Genomic DNA, 19281 nt, shown 5'->3' with positions numbered 1-19281 from the left:
AGAATCCTAGTGCCCGAGGTGTGCATCGGGCATGCAGGAGGGCCAGCAGTAGTAAATCTGGCCATGGGAGATTAGTCTCTTGGTGGAACTTAGCAAGGGTTTCCTTGAGGGCGCGATTCATCCGCTCTACTTTTCCCTGAGCTCTGGGGTCGGTAAGCAGTGTGCAGTTTCCAGGTAATGTTGAGGGACTTTGTCAGGGTTTGTATAATGTCTGCCACAAATGCAGGTCAATTATCACTGTGTATGGTTAAGGGTAGATCAAACCGAGGTGCAATCTCCCGTAGAAGAGTTTTGGCCACCTTGCGACTTCGTTCCGTTCTGGTCGGGAATGCTTCGACCCATCCCGAATATGTGCAGATTATTACAAGAGGGTACCTGAATCCTTTATTTGGTTGTATGTCGGTAAAGTCCACCTCTAAGTCTTCAAAAGGGGCGGCCCCCATCATTTGCGTGCCAGGCGGGGGCCATGGGGCAGACCAAGCATGGTTTTGGTACATGTTACACATTGTTCACTGACAGCTCGGCATAATGCCGGCACCTGGCTGATATAGTAGTTCTTTTTGAGGAGGGCCTCCAGTGCGGTTTTCCCTAGGTGCATGAGTTGGTGATATTCCTTCACTAGGTGTTTTCCCATAGACGACAGGACAAAGATGTGTACACTTGGCATGACCCACCATCCCTCTTGGCTTAGTGTGCCCCCTTCTGTCGAAGCCCAACTTCTTTCATTGTTTGTGTACAGGGGCAGGGAGGCTTCCCTGTGGGGCGCAAGAGTCATAGTGTAGGTAGGAGCTTGTCCTGGGTCACCACAGGCAGCCGCTCTGGCTGTTTTGTCGGCCAGGTGATTTCCTTGAGTTATAGGGTCGTCTCCTTTCTAATGTCCCTTACAGTGTAAGATAGCTACCTTGTCTGGTAGCCATACGGCCTCAAGAAGCTTTAGTATTTCTTCCTTGTTTTTGATAGTTTTCCCTGCAGCACTAAGGAGATCTCTTTCTTTATAGATGGCCCTGTGAGGGGCGCCTGGGTGGCGCAGTCGGTTAAGCGTCCGACTTCAGCCAGGTCACGATCTCGCGGTCCGGGAGTTCGAGCCCCGCGTCGGGCTCTGGGCTGATGGCTCGGAGCCTGGAGCCTGTTTCCGATTCTGTGTCTCCCTCTGTCTCTGCCCCTCCCCTGTTCTGTCTCTGTCTCTCTCTGTCTCTCTCTGTCCCAAAAATAAATAAAAAACGTTGAAAAAAAAATTATAGATGGCCCTGTGTACATGCACAGTAGCAAAGGTATACTGGGAATCAGTGTAGATGTTAACTCATTTACCTTTGCTAAGGATGAGGGCTCAGGTTAAGGCATACAGTTCAGCCCGTTGTGCCGACCATCCTTCCAGCAAGGCCTTGGCTTCCAGAACTTCGGTGGTTGTGGTTACTACATATCCTGTTCTTCGGCTGCCCTCTTGTAAATAGCTGCTCCCATCGCTGAACAGGGTGATCTCCGGGCTTATTATATAACCTGGTCTTGGAGGTCCAGGCAGTTGGCGTAGACTTCATTCACTACTTCGGAACAGACATGGTCGGGTTCTCCCTCCCCCATGGGAAGGAAGGTGGCCAGGTTTAGTGTTTTTACTGCTTCAAGAGCGACCCTTGGGTTTTTGTAGAGAAGGCCTTGGTATTGTGTCAGCCGAGAATTGGAGAGGAGACGATATCCTTGGGTGCTCATGAGGGACATGACCGTGTGTGGGACCTTAACATTAAGCATTTGTCCCAGCGTGACTTTGTCTGCAACCTTGATGAGCAGGACTGTGGCTGCCAGCACTCTGAGGCACGGTGGCCATCCTGCAGCCACAGGATCAAGTTTTTTTGACAGGCCACTGGCCATTGCCAAGGCCCCATACTCTGAGTGAGCACTCCAAGGGCTATTTGTCCTTTTCATGTACGAAGAAGTTAAAGGGTCTTTCTATGTCAGGCAAACCCAGGGCTGGGGCTCATCCCAGAGCCACTTTATTTCTGTGAAAGCAGCTCTTGCCTTCTTAGTCCATGCGAGGGGCCCCCAGTCTGGCCCTCCCAACAGGTCATACAGGGGCCTCACTATGGCTGAGAATCCAGGAATCCAAATGCGACAGAACCCTGTGGCCCCTAAAAATCCATGCAAGCCTCATTTTGTTTGGGGCTGTGGCAGTGTGGTGATAACTTTCTTCCTTTCCGGTCCTAGTTCTCTTTTTCCTTTTGTGAGGAGGAAGCCTAAGTATCAGACCTGCTGCTGACAAACCTGTGCCTTTTTTCCGAGAGGCCTGGTACCCCAAGTAGGACAGGAGCTGCAGGAGGGCCTTGGTACCTTTCATACAGTCTTCTTGGGTGTCGCTGGCAAGGAGGATGTCACCTACGTACTGGAGGAGGACACACCCTGTGGTTTCCCTCAGAAAGTCGGCGAGGTCTGCAGCTAGTGCTTCCCCAAAAAGAGTAGGCGAGTTCTTGAAACCTTGGGGAAGTCATGTCCAGGTCAGCTGCATCTGGCACCCTGTAACGGGCTCAGTCCATTCAACGGCAAACAATGGTTGACTTTGAGGAGCCAGGCGGAGGCAGAAGAAAGCATCCTTTAGGTCGAGGCATGTAAACCATTTGGCTGACCCCAGAATGTGTCTGGAGAGAGTATATGGGTTCGGAACCACTGGGTGTAAGGAAACAGTCACTTTGTTAATGGACCTCAAATCCTGTACTGGTCAGTATCCTCCTCCTGGCTTCTCGACTGGCAAGAGCGGAGTATTCCAAGCCAATTGGCACTCAATTAGAATACCTGCTTCTCTGAGCTTGGTCAGGTGCTCTTGTATACCCATTCTAGCCTCGAGTGGAAGAGAGTACTGCCTTTGTCTCTGAGGTTGGGCTCCAGGGATCAGGTCAACAACGGTGGGACCCCAACTGCAAGCTAGTCCAGGTGGGTTATCTTCAGCCCATACAGAGGGGAATGTAAGCCTGAATTCTGAGGGGCTACAGGGTAGGGCCTGTGCACAGAATAGTCTCCATTCTTCTTCCCTTGGCAGGGTAATCGCCAAGACCAGGGTTTCCTCCTGCTTGGGTTTAATTGGAGGCTAGTGTGTCCATTGGGTTCAAAAGTTATCTGGGCCCCAAGTTTGGAGAGCATATCCCGGCCCAGGAGAGGAATCGGGCAGTCAGGTAAGTAGAGGAACTCATGCCACACCTTGTGACCCTCAGGTTCACATTGTTGAACTTGACAGAAGGGCTGTTGCATCACCTGTGTCCCAGTAGCCCCAAGTATGGTTGCCGTCTTTTGGCTTAAGGGCGCCACCAGGGAATTAACAATGGAGTATTCAGCCCCAGTGTCAACCATGAAAGTTACTGTTTGGCCTCCTACCTTCATTCCGACCGTGGGCTCATGGGGGCCAAGAGAGAAAGAGCCCAGTCCCCCTCAGTCTGATTCTACCCCGGCCAGACCAATGAGGTTCTCGCCTTGAGTTCCTCCTGATATTGGCTGGGTTTTGAGAGCCCCTTCCGATTCGGACATTCATTCTTCCGGTGTCCCTTCTCTTTGCAGTATGCACATTGGTCTTTTGCTGAGGGTGCTCTGGGCTTCCCCCCTTTTGGTGGTTGGGGTCTTCCTGTCTTTGCAGTGTCCGTTTCTTTTAGTGCTGCTGCGAGAAGGGTGGTTTTCTTTTTTGGTCTTCTCTCCACTTCTCTCTCTCGGCTGTGACTTCTCTGTTCATGAAAACTTTATTGGCGACCTCTATCAGCTGAGTGATATTCATTCCGGCAAAGCCCTCCAACTTCTGGAGTTTTCTTCTGATATCTGGGGCGGCCTGTGCCACAAAAGAGGTATTTACCATTTGTTGACTTTCTGGTGCCTCGGGGTCAAACAGGGTGTATACATGGTATGCTTCACATAATCTTTCATAGTAGTCTCTGGGAGACTCCCCAGGGTGCTGCGTGACTGATGATGTTTTAGCCATGTTCATAGGCCTTTTGGCTCCAGCTCAGATTCCCCAAAGGAGGGCTTCCTGGTATCGTGGGATATGGGCTTGTCCTTCTGTGGTGAAATCCCATGTTGGGCATTCTTCAGGCATGGCAGCTTGAGCCCAGACAGCAGGGTCATTGATCCCCAGAGGTGTGTGATCTTCTAGGTACTGTCATGTTTCTCTCATTATTCTTCTTTTTTCTTCTGTATTAAACAGAGTATGGAGTAACTGTTGACAGTCTTCCCAACTCGGCCGGTGGGTCTGGAAGAGGGACTCCATCAAGTCGACCATTGCTTGTGGCTTTTCAGAGTATGATGGAGTGTTGTGTTTCCAAATGAGGAGGTCAGTTATAGAGAAAGGTTGGTAATACATCATGGAATGGCTGGGCTGGACTGTTCCCTCCTCATTCTGTCTTTCAGGCTCTCTCATATCCCTTACAGGCATTTGGAGAGCGTTAGGTCTGGGTCTGGCATGCAATCTGGCTGCTGGCCTTTGTGGGGGAAAGTTCTCCAGGTCTGAGAGGGGCAGGGAGATGGGCCGTGGTGACAATGGCGGCGGCAACAGCAGCAGATGGGACAGACAGACAGACGGGGGTGGGGTTTAAAGCTCAGGGGCATCGGGGAGGGAGTTTGATGAGTCATAAGGAGGTGGAAAGACAAGATCTTTCTCCACGTCTCCTTTAAATATTAGAGGAGCGGTGGGTTGCTTCTTTGGTTCCCTGGGTGAGCGTCCAGATAAAATGGCTAAAACATTACCTGGCTCTGCTTGCTAAGGATGAATCACACCCAAGGTAGGGGGTTTCGGGCAATTTCAAGCCAGGAGTCGATGTATGGAAATTGATCAGGGTGGCCTGGGTTCCCAGTGACTATTAGCCAAACCCACTGCACTGTTTGAGCATTTAATGTCCCTTCTAGGGGCCATCCTACATTGAATATAGGCCATTCTAGTTCCCAAAAGGTCCTTAACTTCCCAGGTGTCATTTTCACCCCATAATCACCTGAAAAATCCCTCTGTAAAATTTTTGGGCATGACCTCTAAAATCGTAAGCTTACTCTGTTTTGATCCCATTATTAATTTCTTTCTCATGTTCAGTGTCACAAGAGCAGACAAAAGGAGAGTATTTCCTCGGATGAGAGGACCAATCAGATACTCCTCTGGTCATGTTCCCGAGGGAAACTTTAGGTGAGGTTTCGCTGGAGCGGACTCAGCTTTGTGACTTGATCTTGATATCTGACTTTCTGATCAGATATCAGAATCTGATCCAATACTGCCCTAGACCTTATGCTCCCAAAGGACAAGGAGAGCCCACTCAGACTCCGTAGACTTTTGGGGACCTTAAGGGTGCCTATCCGTGGAGCCACAAACTCGAAATCGGCAAGGCTGGCTGAGCCACAAATTCTCTCTCTCACACACACACACCAGAGTCTATTACATTCCCTGCCGCAAAATTTTCTACCTGTGAGACCACTAAGGCCTTTGGGGAAGGTGGCTTTAGGTGTCTACCTTATTAGGTGGCCTAGATTTGAAATAGTTTTAGTGCCATGTGCACCTTTTAAGGAAATTGCCTACTCACCAAAAAAGCAGGCAGAAAGCACCTAACTTTTAACCTGTAACAGTCCAACTTTTTTTTTTTAAGTTCTCCCTAAATCTAGAAACCATGATGTGATGTTCAGATTTGTATTTAGGAACATTTTATTTTCTTTGGGGGAATCCGTTGTCCCATTTCTAAGTATTAATGTCCTTTATTAGTCATTGCTCAGTAGTAAATTTGCCATGTGATTACAGAGTGGACATTGAATATATAATTTTTCTGTACAACTGAAAACCAGTACTTTAGGTACAGAAGCTTTTTTTTTTTGCCTTATTTTTTATGGAAATGCTTCTAAAACATGCAACATAAATTCTCTGCACAAACAAAAAATTCTCCATATAACATACTTTTTGTTCCATGTTTGAAAATCATTAAGGGAAGATAGGAAGATGGCGGCATAGGAGGACTCTGGGCTCACCGTGTCCTGCTGATCGCTTAGATTCCACCCACATCTGCCTAATTTGCCCCGCTAACCACCAGAAGACTAGCAGAACGGACTCTCCGGAGCCAAGCTTAGACGAGAGGCCCACGGAAGAGGGTAGGAAAGGCAGAGAGGCAGTGCGCAATACACGGACTGGTGGGAGGGAGCCAGGGCAGCAGAGGGGCAGCCCGCCCAGCAATGCAGAGCCCCCGAGTCTGGCTTGCAAAAGCGGAGGGGCTGCACGGAGGGTGCTGTGACAGCCAGTGGGACTTAACATCTGATATGTTATAAGTCAACAGCTCTGCTCAGAGAGCGGGAGGGAGAGTTGTTGAGCCCCAGAGGACAGAGCTCAGCTTGGCGGGGAACAAAGGTGCTGGGAAGCGCTATCTCCCTCGCCCATCCCCCAGCCAAAATCCCAAAGGGAACCAGTTCCCATCATGGAACTTGCTTGCACAGCACAAATACCCAACACTGTGCTTCTGTGGATCCATCCCTCCGACGGGTCTGCCTCCCTCCCGGTGCCGCAGGGCCCCTCCCAAAGCAGACCACCGAAGGCAAAGCGAGCTGAGCCTGCCCCTCCCGCCCCTCCGGATCCACCGGCTAATACGCCCTTGGCCAGATCCCATCAAAGCAGCACCACAAGCCTGGCAGGGTGCAAGCAGCCCAGACAGGAGCCACACCACTCCAAGGTGAGTCCTGCCCCTGGGAGAGAGAAGGTACACACCAGTCTGACTGTGGCCCCAGTGGTAGGCTGGGGGCAGACATCAGGTCTCACTGTGGCCCCGCCCACCAACACAAGTTTCTCCAGACAGTACAGGGGAAGTGCCCTGTAGTTTGGAGCCACCCCAGGGAATACCCAAAATGACGAAATGGAAGAACTCTCCTCAAAAGAAACTCCAGGAAGTAGCGACAGCTAACGAATTGATCAAAAACGATTTAAGCAATATAATGGAACAAGAATTTAGAGTAATACTCATAAAATTAATCACTGGGCTTGAAAAAAAGTATAGAGGACAGTAGAGAATCTATTGCTACAGAGATCAAGAGACTAAGAAACAGTCATGAGGAGCTAAAAAATGCTATAAATGAGGTGCAAAATAAAATGGAGGCGGCCACAGCTCGGATTGAAGAGGCAGAGGAGAGAATAGGTGAAATAGAAGATAAAATTATGGAAAAAGAAGAAGCTGAGAAAAAGAGAGATAAAAAAAATCCAGGAGCATGAAGGGAGACTTAGAGAACTAAGTGACATAATTAAAAGAAATAATGCACGCATAATTGGGATTCCAGAGGAAGAAGAGAGAGGGAAAGGTGCTGAAGGGGTACTTGAAGAAATAATAGCTGAGAATGTCTCTGAACTGGGAAAGGAAAAAGGCATTGAAATCCAAGAAGCACAGAGAACTCCCTTCAGACGTAACTTGAATCGATCTTCTGCATGACATGTCATAGTGAAACTGGCAAAATACAAGGATAAAGAGAGATTCTGAAAGCAGCTAGGGTAAACATGCTCTAACATATAAAGGGAGACCTATAAGACTTGTGACGGATCTGTCTACTGAAACTTGGCAGGCCTGAAAGGAATGGCAGGAAATCTTCAATGTGATGAACAAAAAAATATGCAGCCGATAATCCTTTATCCAGCAAGTCTGTCATTCAGAATAGAAGGAGATATAAAGGTCTTCCCAAACAAACAAAAACCGAAAAAATTTATCACCACTAAACCAGCCCTACAAGAGATCCTAAGGGGAATCCTGTGAGACAAAGTACCAGAGACATCACTACAAGCATGAAACCTATGGACATCACAATGACTCTAAACCCATATCTTTCAACAATAACACTGAATGTAAATGGACTAAATGCTCCAACCAAAAGACATAGGGTATCAGAATGGACAAAAAAACAAGACCCATCTATTTGCTGTCTACAAGAGACTCATTTTAGACCTGAGGACACCTTCAGATTGAAAGTGAGGGGATGGAGAACTCTCTATCATGCTACCAGAATTCAAAAGAAAGCTGGAGTAGCCATACTTTTATCAGACAAACTACACTTTAAATTAAAGGCTGTAACAAGAGATGAAGAAGGGCATTATATAATCGTTACAGGTACTATCCATCAGGAAGAGCTAACAATTATAAATGTCTATGTGCCAAATACGGGAGCCCCCAAATATATAAAATAATTAATCACAAACGTAAGCAACCTTATTGATAAGAATGTGGTAATTGCAGGAGACTTTAATACTCCACTTACAACAATGGATAGATCATCTAGACACAGGATCAATAAAGAAACAAGGGCCCTGAATGATACATCGGATCAGATGGACTTGACAGATATATTTAGAACTCTGCATCCCAAAGCAACAGAATATACTTTCTTCTCGAGTGCACATGGAACATTCTCTAAGATAGATCACATACTGGGTCACAAAACAGCCCTTCATAAATATAAAAGAGTTGAGATCATACCATGCATACTTTCAGACCACAATGCTATGAAGCTTGAAATCAACCACAGGAAAAAGTCTAGAAAACCTCCAAAAGCATGGAGGTTAAAGAACACCCTACTGAAGAATGAATGGGTCAACCAGACAATTAGAGAAATTAAAAAATATATGGAAACAAACGAAAATGAAAATACAATAATCCAAATGCTTTGGGATGCAGCGAAGGCAGTCCTGAGAGGAAAATACATTGCAATCCAGGCCTATCTCAGGAAACAAGAAAAATCGCAAATACAAAATCTAACAGCACACCTAAAGAAAATAGAAGCAGAACAGCAAAGACACCCCAAACCCAACAGAAGAAGTGAAATAATAAAGACCAGAGCAGAAATAAACAATATAGAATCTAGAAAAACAGTAGAGCAGACCAATGAAACCAAGAGTTGGTTTTTTGAAAAAATAAACAAAATTGATAAACCTCTAGCCAGGCTTCTCAAAAAGAAAAGGGAGATGACCCAAATAGAAAAATTCATGAATGAAAGTGGAATTATTACAACCAATCCCTCAGATATACAAACAATTATCAGGGAATACTATGAAAAATTATATGCCAGCAAACTGGACGACCTGGAAGAAATGGACAAATTCCTAAGCACCCACACGCTTCCAAAACTCAAACGGGAAGAAATAGAAAGCTTGAACAGACCCATAACCAGCAAAGAAATTGAATCAGTTATCAAACATCTCCCAACAAATAAGAGTCCAGGACCCAGATGGCATCCCAGGGGAATTCTACCAGACATTTAAAGCAGAGATAATACCTATCCTTCTCAAGCTGTTCCAAAAAATAGAAAGGGAAGGAAAACTTCCAGACTCATTCTATGAAGCCGCATTACTTTGATTCCTAAACCAGACAGAGACCCAGCAAAAAAAAGGGAACTACAGGCCAATATCCCTGATGAATATGGATGCAAAAATTCTCAGCAAGATACTAGCAAATCGAATTCAACAGCATATGAAAAGAATTATTCACCATTATCAAGTGGGATTCATTTCTGGGCTGCAGGGCTGGTTCAACATTCGCAAATCAATCACTGTGATGCATCACATTAAGAAAAGATAAGAACCATATGATCCTGACAATCGAAAGATGCAGAAAAAGCATTTGACAAAATTCAGCCTCCTTTCTTAATAAAAACCCTCGAGAAAGTTGGGATAGAAGGAACATACTTAAAAATCATAAAAGCCATTTATGAAAAGCCCACAGCTAATATCCTCAATGGGGAAAAACAGAGCTTTCCCCCTGAGATCAGGAACACGACAGGGATGTCCACTCTCACTGCTGTTGTTTAACATAGTGTTGGAAGTTCTAGCATCAGCAATCAGACAACAAAAGGAAATCAAAGGCATCAAAATTGGCAAAGATGAAGTCAAGCTTTCACTTTTTGCAGATGACATGATATTATACATGGAAAACCCGATAGACTCCACCAAAAGTCTGCTAGAACTGATACATGAATTCAGCAAAGTCGCAGGATACAAAATCAATGTACAGAAATCAGTTGCATTTTTTAAACTAACAATGAAGCAACAGACAAATAAAGAAACTGATCCCATTCACAAGTGCACCAAGAATCATAAAATACCTACGAATAAACCTGACCCAAGATGTAAAAGATCTGTATGCTGAAAACTATAGAAAGCTTATGAAGGACATTGAAGAAGATACAATGAAATGGAAAAACATTCCATGCTCATGGGTTAGAAGAATAAATATCGTTAAAATGTCAATACTACCCAAAGCAATCTACACATTCAACACAATCCCAATCAAAATTGCACCAGCATTCTTCTCGAAGCTAGAACAAGCAATCCTAAAATTTATATGGAACCACAAAAGGCCCCAAATAGCCCAAGTAATATCGAAGAAGAAGAGCAAAGCAGGAGCCGTCACAATCCTAGACTTTAGCCTCTACTACAAAGCTGTAATCATCAAGACAGCATGGTATTGGCACAAAAACAGACACATAGACCAATGGAATAGGAAGGAAACCCCAGAACTAGACCCACAAAAGTATGGCCAACTAATCTTTGACAAAGCAGGAAAGAATATCCAATGGAAAAAAGGCAGTCTCTTTAACAAATGGTGCTGGGAGAACTGGACAGCAACACGCAGAAGAATGAAACTAGACCACTTTCTTACATCATTCACAAAAACAAACTCAAAATGGATAAAGGACCTGAATGTAAGACAGGAAATCATCAAAACCCTAGAGGAGAAGGCAGGGAAAAACCTCTCTGACCTGAGCCGCAGCAATTTCTTACTTGACACATCCCCAAAGGCAAGGGAATTAAAAGCAAAAATGAACTATTGGGACCTCATGAAGATAAAAAGCTTCTGCATAGTAAAGGAAACAACCAACAAAACTAAAAGGCAACCAATGGAATGGGAAAAGATATTTGCAAATGACATATCGGACAAAGGGCTAGTATCCATAAATCTATAAAGAGCTCACCAAACAAACTCCACACCCGAAAAACAAATAACCCAGTGAAGAAATGGGCAGAAAACATGAATAGACACTTCTCTAAAGAAGATATCCAGATGGCCAACAGGCACATGAAAAGATGCTCAACATCGCTCCTCATCAGGGAAATACAAATGAAAACCACACTCAGATATCACCTCATGCCAGTCAGAGTGGCTAAAATGAACAAAACAGGAGACTATAGATGCTGGAGAGGGTGTGGAGAAACGGGAACCCTCTTGCACTGTTGGTGGGAATGCAAATGGGTGCAGCCACTCTGGAAAACAGTGTGGAGGTTCCTCAGAAAATTAAAAATAGACCTACCCTATGACCCAGCAGTAGCACTGCTAGGAATTTACCCAAGGGATACAGGAGTGCTGATGCATAGGGGCACTTGTACCCCAATGTTTATAGCAGCACTTTCAACAATATCTAAATTATGGAAAGAGCCTAAATGTCCATCAACTGACGAATGGATAAAGAAATTGTGGTTTATATACACAATGGGATACTACGTGGCAATGAGAAAGAGTGAAATATGGCCTTTTGTAGCAACATGGATGGAACTGGAGAGTGTGATGCCAAGTGAAATAAATCATACAGAGAACAGATTCCATATGTTTTCACTCCTATGTGGATCCTGAGAAACTTAACAGAAGACCATGGGGGAGGGGAAGAAAAAAATAATGGTTAGAGAGGGAGGGAGCCAAAACATAAGAGACTCCTAAAAACTGAGAACAAACAGGGTTTATGGGGGGTGGGAAGGAGGGGTGGGTGCATGATGGGTATTGAGGAGGGCACCTGTTGGGATGAGCACTGGATGTTGTATGGAAACCAATTTGACAATAAATTTCATAATAAAAAATAAAATCATTAAGGTCACATTCTGTAGTTTTTGCAATTTTGCTGTTGGTGATTCTTTGGAGATCAATTCCAAGCTGACTCTGAAGTTACAAAACTGCTTTCTGTGATAAATGAGCTACTTTTCCTAGGAAATCTTATTCATAAGTGTTTAGTGTAACTTGGCTATCTGCCTCTAAAACACTTTTTGAATCAAATTTGAAACAGTTAGTCTTTCCTAAATTCATTTCAGATTTTTAAATTACCTTTATGGTGTGCTTTAACTTCAAAATTCAAAACATTTATTTCAAATCAGCTATCATAACAGTTTCTTTTCAGTGTTGTGTTTTAATGTCTTGCTTTTGAAAATGTGTAGGAGAGCATGTCCTCTGGATCACCTACATTATTCATTGGATGTAGACATTTTGATTTTATGAACTTCTAAGATATTGCTGCAAAAGACAAAACAGGTTGCACTGTTGTGTTGTAGACCGAGGTGCTTTGTGGTGTTAAGTAATTCTGGCTTCTCAAGGGTGCTTTTAGATCATTTTATGCTGAATAATGGATATTGGTTAGAGCATGGTTGTGTATTTCATCTGTTTCCTATCTGTATTCTTAGATGATCATTTGCCTCTCAAGTATTATTCCTCATTTCTTACCCACGGTTTTAGCTCATTTATTAGTATCTTTGCCCTTAAATCGCACAAATGTTCTTAATAATATAAAAAATGAGTGCCTGGCTGGCTCAGTCAGAAGAGCATGTGACTCTTGATCTCACGGTTTTAAGTTCAAGCCTCACATTGGGTGTAGAGATTACTAAAAAAAAAAAATAAACTTAAAAAAATAATAATATAAAAATGAATTCATTATGTGTGAGTGTGGTGAGCTGTTTCTTCTTGAGCTAAATTGGGACTACAGTCCAGGAATGTCTTTGGACAGATATTCCAGGGTTAGGGTCCTGTCTTAAATACTGAGTGAACAACCCTCTTTCCTGCTATACTCATTTTCTTCATTAAATTTGAATGTTAAAAGCATTGATTAAAACAAATTAAGAATGTATGCCACATGTTCATTGTAAGTAAACCAGGAAATAAAATTAAAGCACTTAATATCTTACTACCTACAGGTAGCCAGTTAAAGATTGGCTGTGTATATCCTTCTGGTCTTTGCAAGCTTTGAGCCTTCTATCTGTGCCATCTTAACTAAGATTAGATTATTCTGGCTACTTCTTGAGAAAATTTTGTGAGAATTCATTCCATCACAGATTGCACTGAACTTTTAGATAGTCCAAATGGTTCTTTTTCCTCCATTTCATCTCAGAAATCTTCAAAATGGTAGGAGTGTCTCCTGTATCTGTGTATTTGTCTCAAACAAAATATAAAGGTAGATGGTTAAGTAAAATCATCTTTTTAAACATCGAAATGAATATGTCTAACACATTCTGCATCCCAGAGACTCTTGCCACACCAATTAACCAGAAAGTAAAAGTATCCATTGTTGTTTGAATACATAAATTTTTCAAGGTAATTCTCGATTTGTCTTTAAAATACATATTTCCGTCATTTTATTAATGGCAGATATGCTTCATTACATTACCTTGGTTCAGGTATATTAACTACATCATGAAAATATTTTTTAAACATGCTTAATGCTCAAGATTTGATGGAATAGGACTTTAGCCATGTAATGGTTTGTTTGAGAGAATAATGCTGCTGAACAGATGCCTGGAAGAGTGGACTAATAGGGAGTAAGACAGCTAAGAGCTTGATAATAGGGAGAAAAGGAATGTTTTACTTGGTGATTATTGGGTGAATAGGGCATTTCAATACTTATTAAGGGAGTGCTCATACGATTTTTCTTCCTCTTAGGATTTTTTTAAATCACTATGTCAGTTGACGTGGATATCATACTATAGTTGAACATCTTCCTATAATCTAAATTGTTGGAAAAGTTCATATGATTAAAATCTTCCCCCTTTTATCTGCTTACCTTTTTAAAAAGTACACTATTTTTTATTTTTTTTTAAATTTTTTTTTAACGTTTATTTATTCTTGAGACAGAGAGAGACAGAGCATGAACAGGGGAGGGTCAGAGAGAGGGAGACACAGAATCCGAAACAGGCTCCAGGCTCCGAGCTGTCAGCACAGAGCCTGACGCGGGGCTCAAACTCACGGACTGCGAGATCGTGACCTGAGCCAAAGTCGGCCACTCAACCGACTGAGCCACCCAGGGTCCCCAAAAAATACACTATTTTTTAGAGCAGTTTTAGGTTCACAGCAAAATTGAGCAAAGTATAGAGTTCCCATATACCTTCTGTCCCTGACACACAGTCTTCCACACCTGCATGGTACGTTTCTTACAGTTTGAACCTACAGTGACACATCATTACCACCCAAAATCCACAGCTTACATTAGGGTTCACTCTTGGTGTTGTACATTCCATGGGTTTTGACGAAAGTATAATGACGTGTGTCTGCCATGGTAGTACAGAGAGTAGTTTCACTGTCCTAAAAATCCTCTGTGCTCCACCTGTTCATCCTTCTCTCCCTCCAACCTCTGGCAACCACTGAACTTTTGACTGTCTCCATAGTGTTGCCTTTTCCAGAATGTCATATGGTTGGAATCACACTGTACATAATCTTTGTAGATTGGCTTCTGTCACTTTTTCTTCCACATCTTTTCATGGTTTGATAGCTCATTTATTTTTCTTTTTTAAACTATTAAAAATTTTATATTGAATTTATGTAAACTAAAAAAAGGACAGCTCATCCATTTCTTCCCCCCACCCCCACCCCACCCTTTGCAGCCACCGATCTGTTCTCTTTATCTCTGAGCTTGATGGGTTTTTTCTTTTTATTTTTTTTAGATCCCACACATAAGACAGGTCATATAGTTTTTGTCTTTCTTTGTCTGACTTATTTCACTTTGCATATGATCTCTGAAGTCCATCCATGTTGTTGCAAATGGCAACATTTCATTCTTTTTTATGGCTGAATAATATATTCCTCTGTGTGTGTGTGTGTGTGTGTGTGTGTGTGTGTGTGTGTGTGTGTGTACTACAATGTCTTTATCCATTCATTCAACCAATGGACACTTGGATTGTGTCCATATCTTGGCTACTCTAAATGATGCTTTAGCAAATATAGAGGTGCTTTTATCTTTTTTAATTAGTGTTCTTGTTTTCTTTGAATAACCAGTAAAGTAATTACTGGATCATATGGTAATTCTGTTTTTCATTTTTTGAGGAAACTCCATACTATTTTCCATAGTGATTACACCAATTTACCTTCCAACCAACTGTGTACAGGGGTTTTCTTTTCTTCACGTCCTCACCAACCTTGTTATTTCTTGCCTTTTTTATAATAACCATTCTAACAGGCATGAGGTGATATCAGATTGTGGTTTTGATTTGCATTTCCCTGAAATTAGTGAGGTTGAGCATCTTTTCATATGTCTGTTGGCCATTAGTATGTCTTTAGAAAATGTCTATTCAGATTTTTTTAATCAGATTGTTTGTTTGCTATTGAGTTGAGTTCTTTATACATTTTGATATTGGCCCCTTATCAGATTTATGCTTTGCAATGATTTTCTCCCATTCAGGAGGTTGCCTTTTCATTTTGTTGATGCTTTCCTTTTAGTTTGATATTGTCTTGTTTATTTTTGCTTTTGTTGCTTTTGCTTTTGGTGTCATATTCAAAAATATCATTGTCAAAGAGCTGGCCACTTTTGTTTTCTTCTAGGAATTTTATGCTTTTAGGTCTTATGTTCAAATCATTAATTTTGGATTAATTTTTGTGTATGGTATAAGACAGGGGTCCAATTTCATTCTTTTGTATATGTCTGTCCAATTTTCCCAGCATCATTTCTTGAAGAGAATGTCCTTTCCCCATGGTATAGTCTTGGCTCCTTTGTCATAAATTAATTAACCAAAAATGCATGGGCTTATTTTGAGACTCTCTATTCTGTCACATCAATCTATATGTCTATTTTTATGTCAGTATACTGTTTTAATTACTATAGCTTTGGAAGCTTCTTCCACATCTTTTCATGGCCTGATAGCTTTTTTTCTTTTTAGTGCTGAATAATATTCCATTGTCTGAATGTACCACAGTTTATCCATTCACCTTCTGAAGAACATCTTGGTTGCTCCCCAGTTTTGGCAGTTATGAATAAAGCTTCTTTAGACATCTGTATGCTGGTTTCTTTCTTTCTTTCTTTTTTTTAAATTTTGGTTAACATACAGTGCAATATTGGTTTCAGGAGTAGAATTCAGTGATTCATCACCCACATACAACACCCAGTGCTCATCACAAGTGCCCTCCTTAATATCCATCTAGCCTGTCTCCTACCCACTTCCCTCCATCAACCCTCAGTTTGTTCTCCATCATTAAGAGTCTCTTGTGGTTTGTTTCCCTCTCTCCTCTTTTTCTTCCCCCATCCCATATGTTTATCTATTTTGTTTCTCTTTTTTTTTTCTTGGTCTGTTTTGTTTCTTAAATTGCATATATGAGTGATGAAATCATATGGTATTTTTCTCTCTCTGATTTCTTTCTCTTAGCATAATACATTCTAGTTCCATCCACATGGTTGCATTCTTTCTGATGGCTGAGTAATATTCCTACGTTTGTGTGTACCACGTCTTTTTTATCCACTCATCACTTGATGGACATTTGGACTCTCTCCATAGTTTGGCTATTGTTGATGATGCTACTATAAACATCAGGATGCATGTACCCCTTCAAATCTGTATTTTTGTATCCTTTGGTAAATATCTAATGGTGTGATTGCTGGGTTCTGGCGTAGTTCTATTTTTAACTTTTTGAAGAACCTCCAATATCCATAAAATAACTTACTGGAGTTTTGATTGGGATTGCACTGAATCTATAGATTTCATCTATTGTCCTATAGATCAAGTTGGAAAGTAGTGATATCTTGACAATATTGAGTCTTCCTATTCATGTGCATAGGATATCCATTTATTTAATTCTTTGATTTCATCATCAATTTCACAGTTTTACTCATAGATCTTGTACATATTTTGTTAGATTTATGGATAAGCATTTCATATTGGGAGTGGGAGATGCTAATATAAATGGTAATTTTTAATTATAAATTCCATTTGTTCATTACTTGTATCTGCTTAACTTTTTAGGTGATTAATGGATGGCTGGCAGTTGATGTATATACATATATTCAGAAATGTTTTGCCACCTGAGACCGGTGAGAAGGTAAGCTGTGTGGTCCAATCTGTAAATAGTGTGGGTGGGGGTATCTGTTATGCATTTGGATAATTTTAATTTATTTTTATTTTTCAAACTCTAAAATTATATTATGATGGAGGGCAGGAACGAAAAAAGAAAAAGAAAATTCATATTAACATCCAGACCCTCCAAGAGTTCATTCAGGGCAGAAGCTGAAAAAAAAATACCATGTTTCAGAATAGTTCAGTATGAAAAATTTAAGAGAAAAAAAGATAAAGATTGTCCTTAGCACAGTTTTTGTCATGTTGCCCTCAAGTCTATGCTGTCATATGGAAAACCACTTTACATTTAAATTGTATTTAATTGTATAGTAAGATCATTTGATTACTGTATTTGCTACTAATGATATATAATCTAAATCCTACTTCAAGAAAGGATTTGAGTTCAAATATATGAATTTAATTGACATTGTATAATAGGCATATATAGTATAATTGAAAGAGATCAAAAGCCCTGTAGAGAAAAAAAAGTCCTATTAAAAAGCAGAACTGATTAAGCATCTGACTTTGGCTCAGGTCATGAGCTCGAGGTTCGTGAGTTTGAGCCCCACGTCGGGCTCTGTGCTGACAGCTCAGAGCCTGGAGCCTGCTTCGGATTCTGTCTCCCTTTCTCTCTGCCCCTCCTCACTCACACTCTATCTCTCTCAAAAATAAATAAACATTAAGAATTTAAAAAAAAAAACAAAAAACAGAACTGGTCAACAATTACTCAGACATCAAATTCAGTCCTGGCTTCTTGGTAGCCAAGTCAAAAAAGGGGAAAATATTGTTCATTTGGCTCAAAATATATAACTACAAGACAATTTGACCTGCTACATAAAAATATGTGAAGTTTTAGTTTTCTGAAACATACTTGGCAGTAATTAGTTCCTTTAAATAACTATTCTGTGTAAGTAAATAGTTCCTGGCAAAAGGAAGTTGTTTAGAGGAAACACTTTTTCCACCAAGTTGTAAATAACAAGGATTCTCAAACAAAAGGAGACTTTCTCTGACAGAATTCCTGACACAACTGTGAAGAGATGAAGGGGGAGGGGGAGTGGCAGGGAAACAAAGCAACTGTGGGATACAGTGCCCTGAAAAACTGTTCTTCTGCAGATGAGGAGACATTCTTCATGGTGTGGTATTTTTAATAATATTCAACCACAGAAAACCAGGCTAAAGTATTGTGTTTTCATGCTCTGATACAGGAGAGACCATAGGAGCCTGGAGGAATGAGTTCTGTAACATCTCATGGACCATTCCCTTCAGTGATGGTTGCCTCCTCACTCCATGCCTTTGACAGGCAGTGAATAGTAGTGGTTGTAGAATAGAGCCACGCTTTTCCAGCTTGTTTTTATTCCAGCCTTCAGAAAACAGTATTTTAATCATAATCCTTAAAATACAAGTTTCATGACAATAGTTACCCAGTGATATTTTCTTTTTTTTTTTAAGTTTATTTATTTATTTAGAGAGAGCATGCACGCGCACACAAGTTGGAGAGGGGCAGAGAAAGAGATGGGGAGAGAAGGAGTCCCAAGCAGGCCCCACACTGTAAGCACAGAGTCGGACACAGGGCTCAAAGCCGCGAACCTTGAAACCGGGAGCTGAGTTGAAGTCAGAGGCTTAACCAACTGAGCCTGAGAAAATATCCAGTGATATTGGGGCGTCTGGGTGGCTCAGTCGGTTAAGCTTCCGACTTCAGTTCAGGGTATGATGTCTCTGCTGACAGCTCAGAGCCTGGAGCCTGCTTTGGATTCAGTCTCCCTCCCTTTCTGCCCCTCCCCCTCTCACGCTCTGTCACACCTCTCTTTCTCTCTCTCTCTCTCTCTCTCAAAAACAAAACATTAAAAAATATGTATCCAGTGATATTTTCTCTTGTGCATCCTCTCTTTTTTAATGCCGGTTCATAGCCCAGTAGGTTGATTTTACAGTGCTATGGATCATGATGAACACTGCCCTGGAGTAACTGCAGTGCAAACTCTTTGTTAATTAGAAATCACATCATATGCAAAACAGATACCAGTAGTGACATTCTTTAGGACCTAATCCCCTGACGTGTTGTTAATGGATCTGCATTTAACTCAAAGCAGCTTTGCTCTTATAGGTAGGATAACTTTCCTTTTTGGAAAAATGCAAATAATTTGACAGATCTCTCTCTTGCATAGTCTGTTCCACAAAAATTAGAAGGAAATTGTGCACGTATTTTTTAATGTACTTGGGATGCTTCCTCTAGTGCAGAGGTCAGCAAAGTATAGTCCATGAGG

The 19281-nt window shown here is 41.8% G+C and overlaps 1 protein-coding gene across 13 annotated transcripts in view; it reads left to right on the top strand.

Moving 5' to 3' along the window:
• The window catches only part of TCAIM (T cell activation inhibitor, mitochondrial), a 92022-nt gene that overhangs the window by 8189 nt on the left and 64552 nt on the right, over nucleotides 1-19281 (top strand). For 7 of the 13 annotated variants that reach the window (XR_007155870.1, XM_047876208.1, XM_047876207.1 and 4 more), the window contains exons 2-3: nucleotides 4169-4294; nucleotides 16931-17006. Coding sequence is in view for 12 of the 13 variants with exons in the window: in XM_047876208.1 (XP_047732164.1) it covers nucleotides 16938-17006 (69 nt within the window). In the remaining variant the exon portion in view is untranslated. Of the gene's footprint in view, nucleotides 1-1238; nucleotides 3156-4168; nucleotides 4312-16930; nucleotides 17007-19281 lie in introns of those variants that run through there. The other 6 variants (XM_047876211.1, XM_047876205.1, XM_047876210.1 and 3 more) reach the window with 3 other exon arrangements.

This window comes from Prionailurus viverrinus, chromosome C2, assembly GCF_022837055.1.
Source record: "Prionailurus viverrinus isolate Anna chromosome C2, UM_Priviv_1.0, whole genome shotgun sequence".
Classification (NCBI taxonomy): Eukaryota; Metazoa; Chordata; class Mammalia; order Carnivora; family Felidae; genus Prionailurus; species Prionailurus viverrinus.
This window is presented reverse-complemented; position numbering and strand designations above follow the sequence as displayed.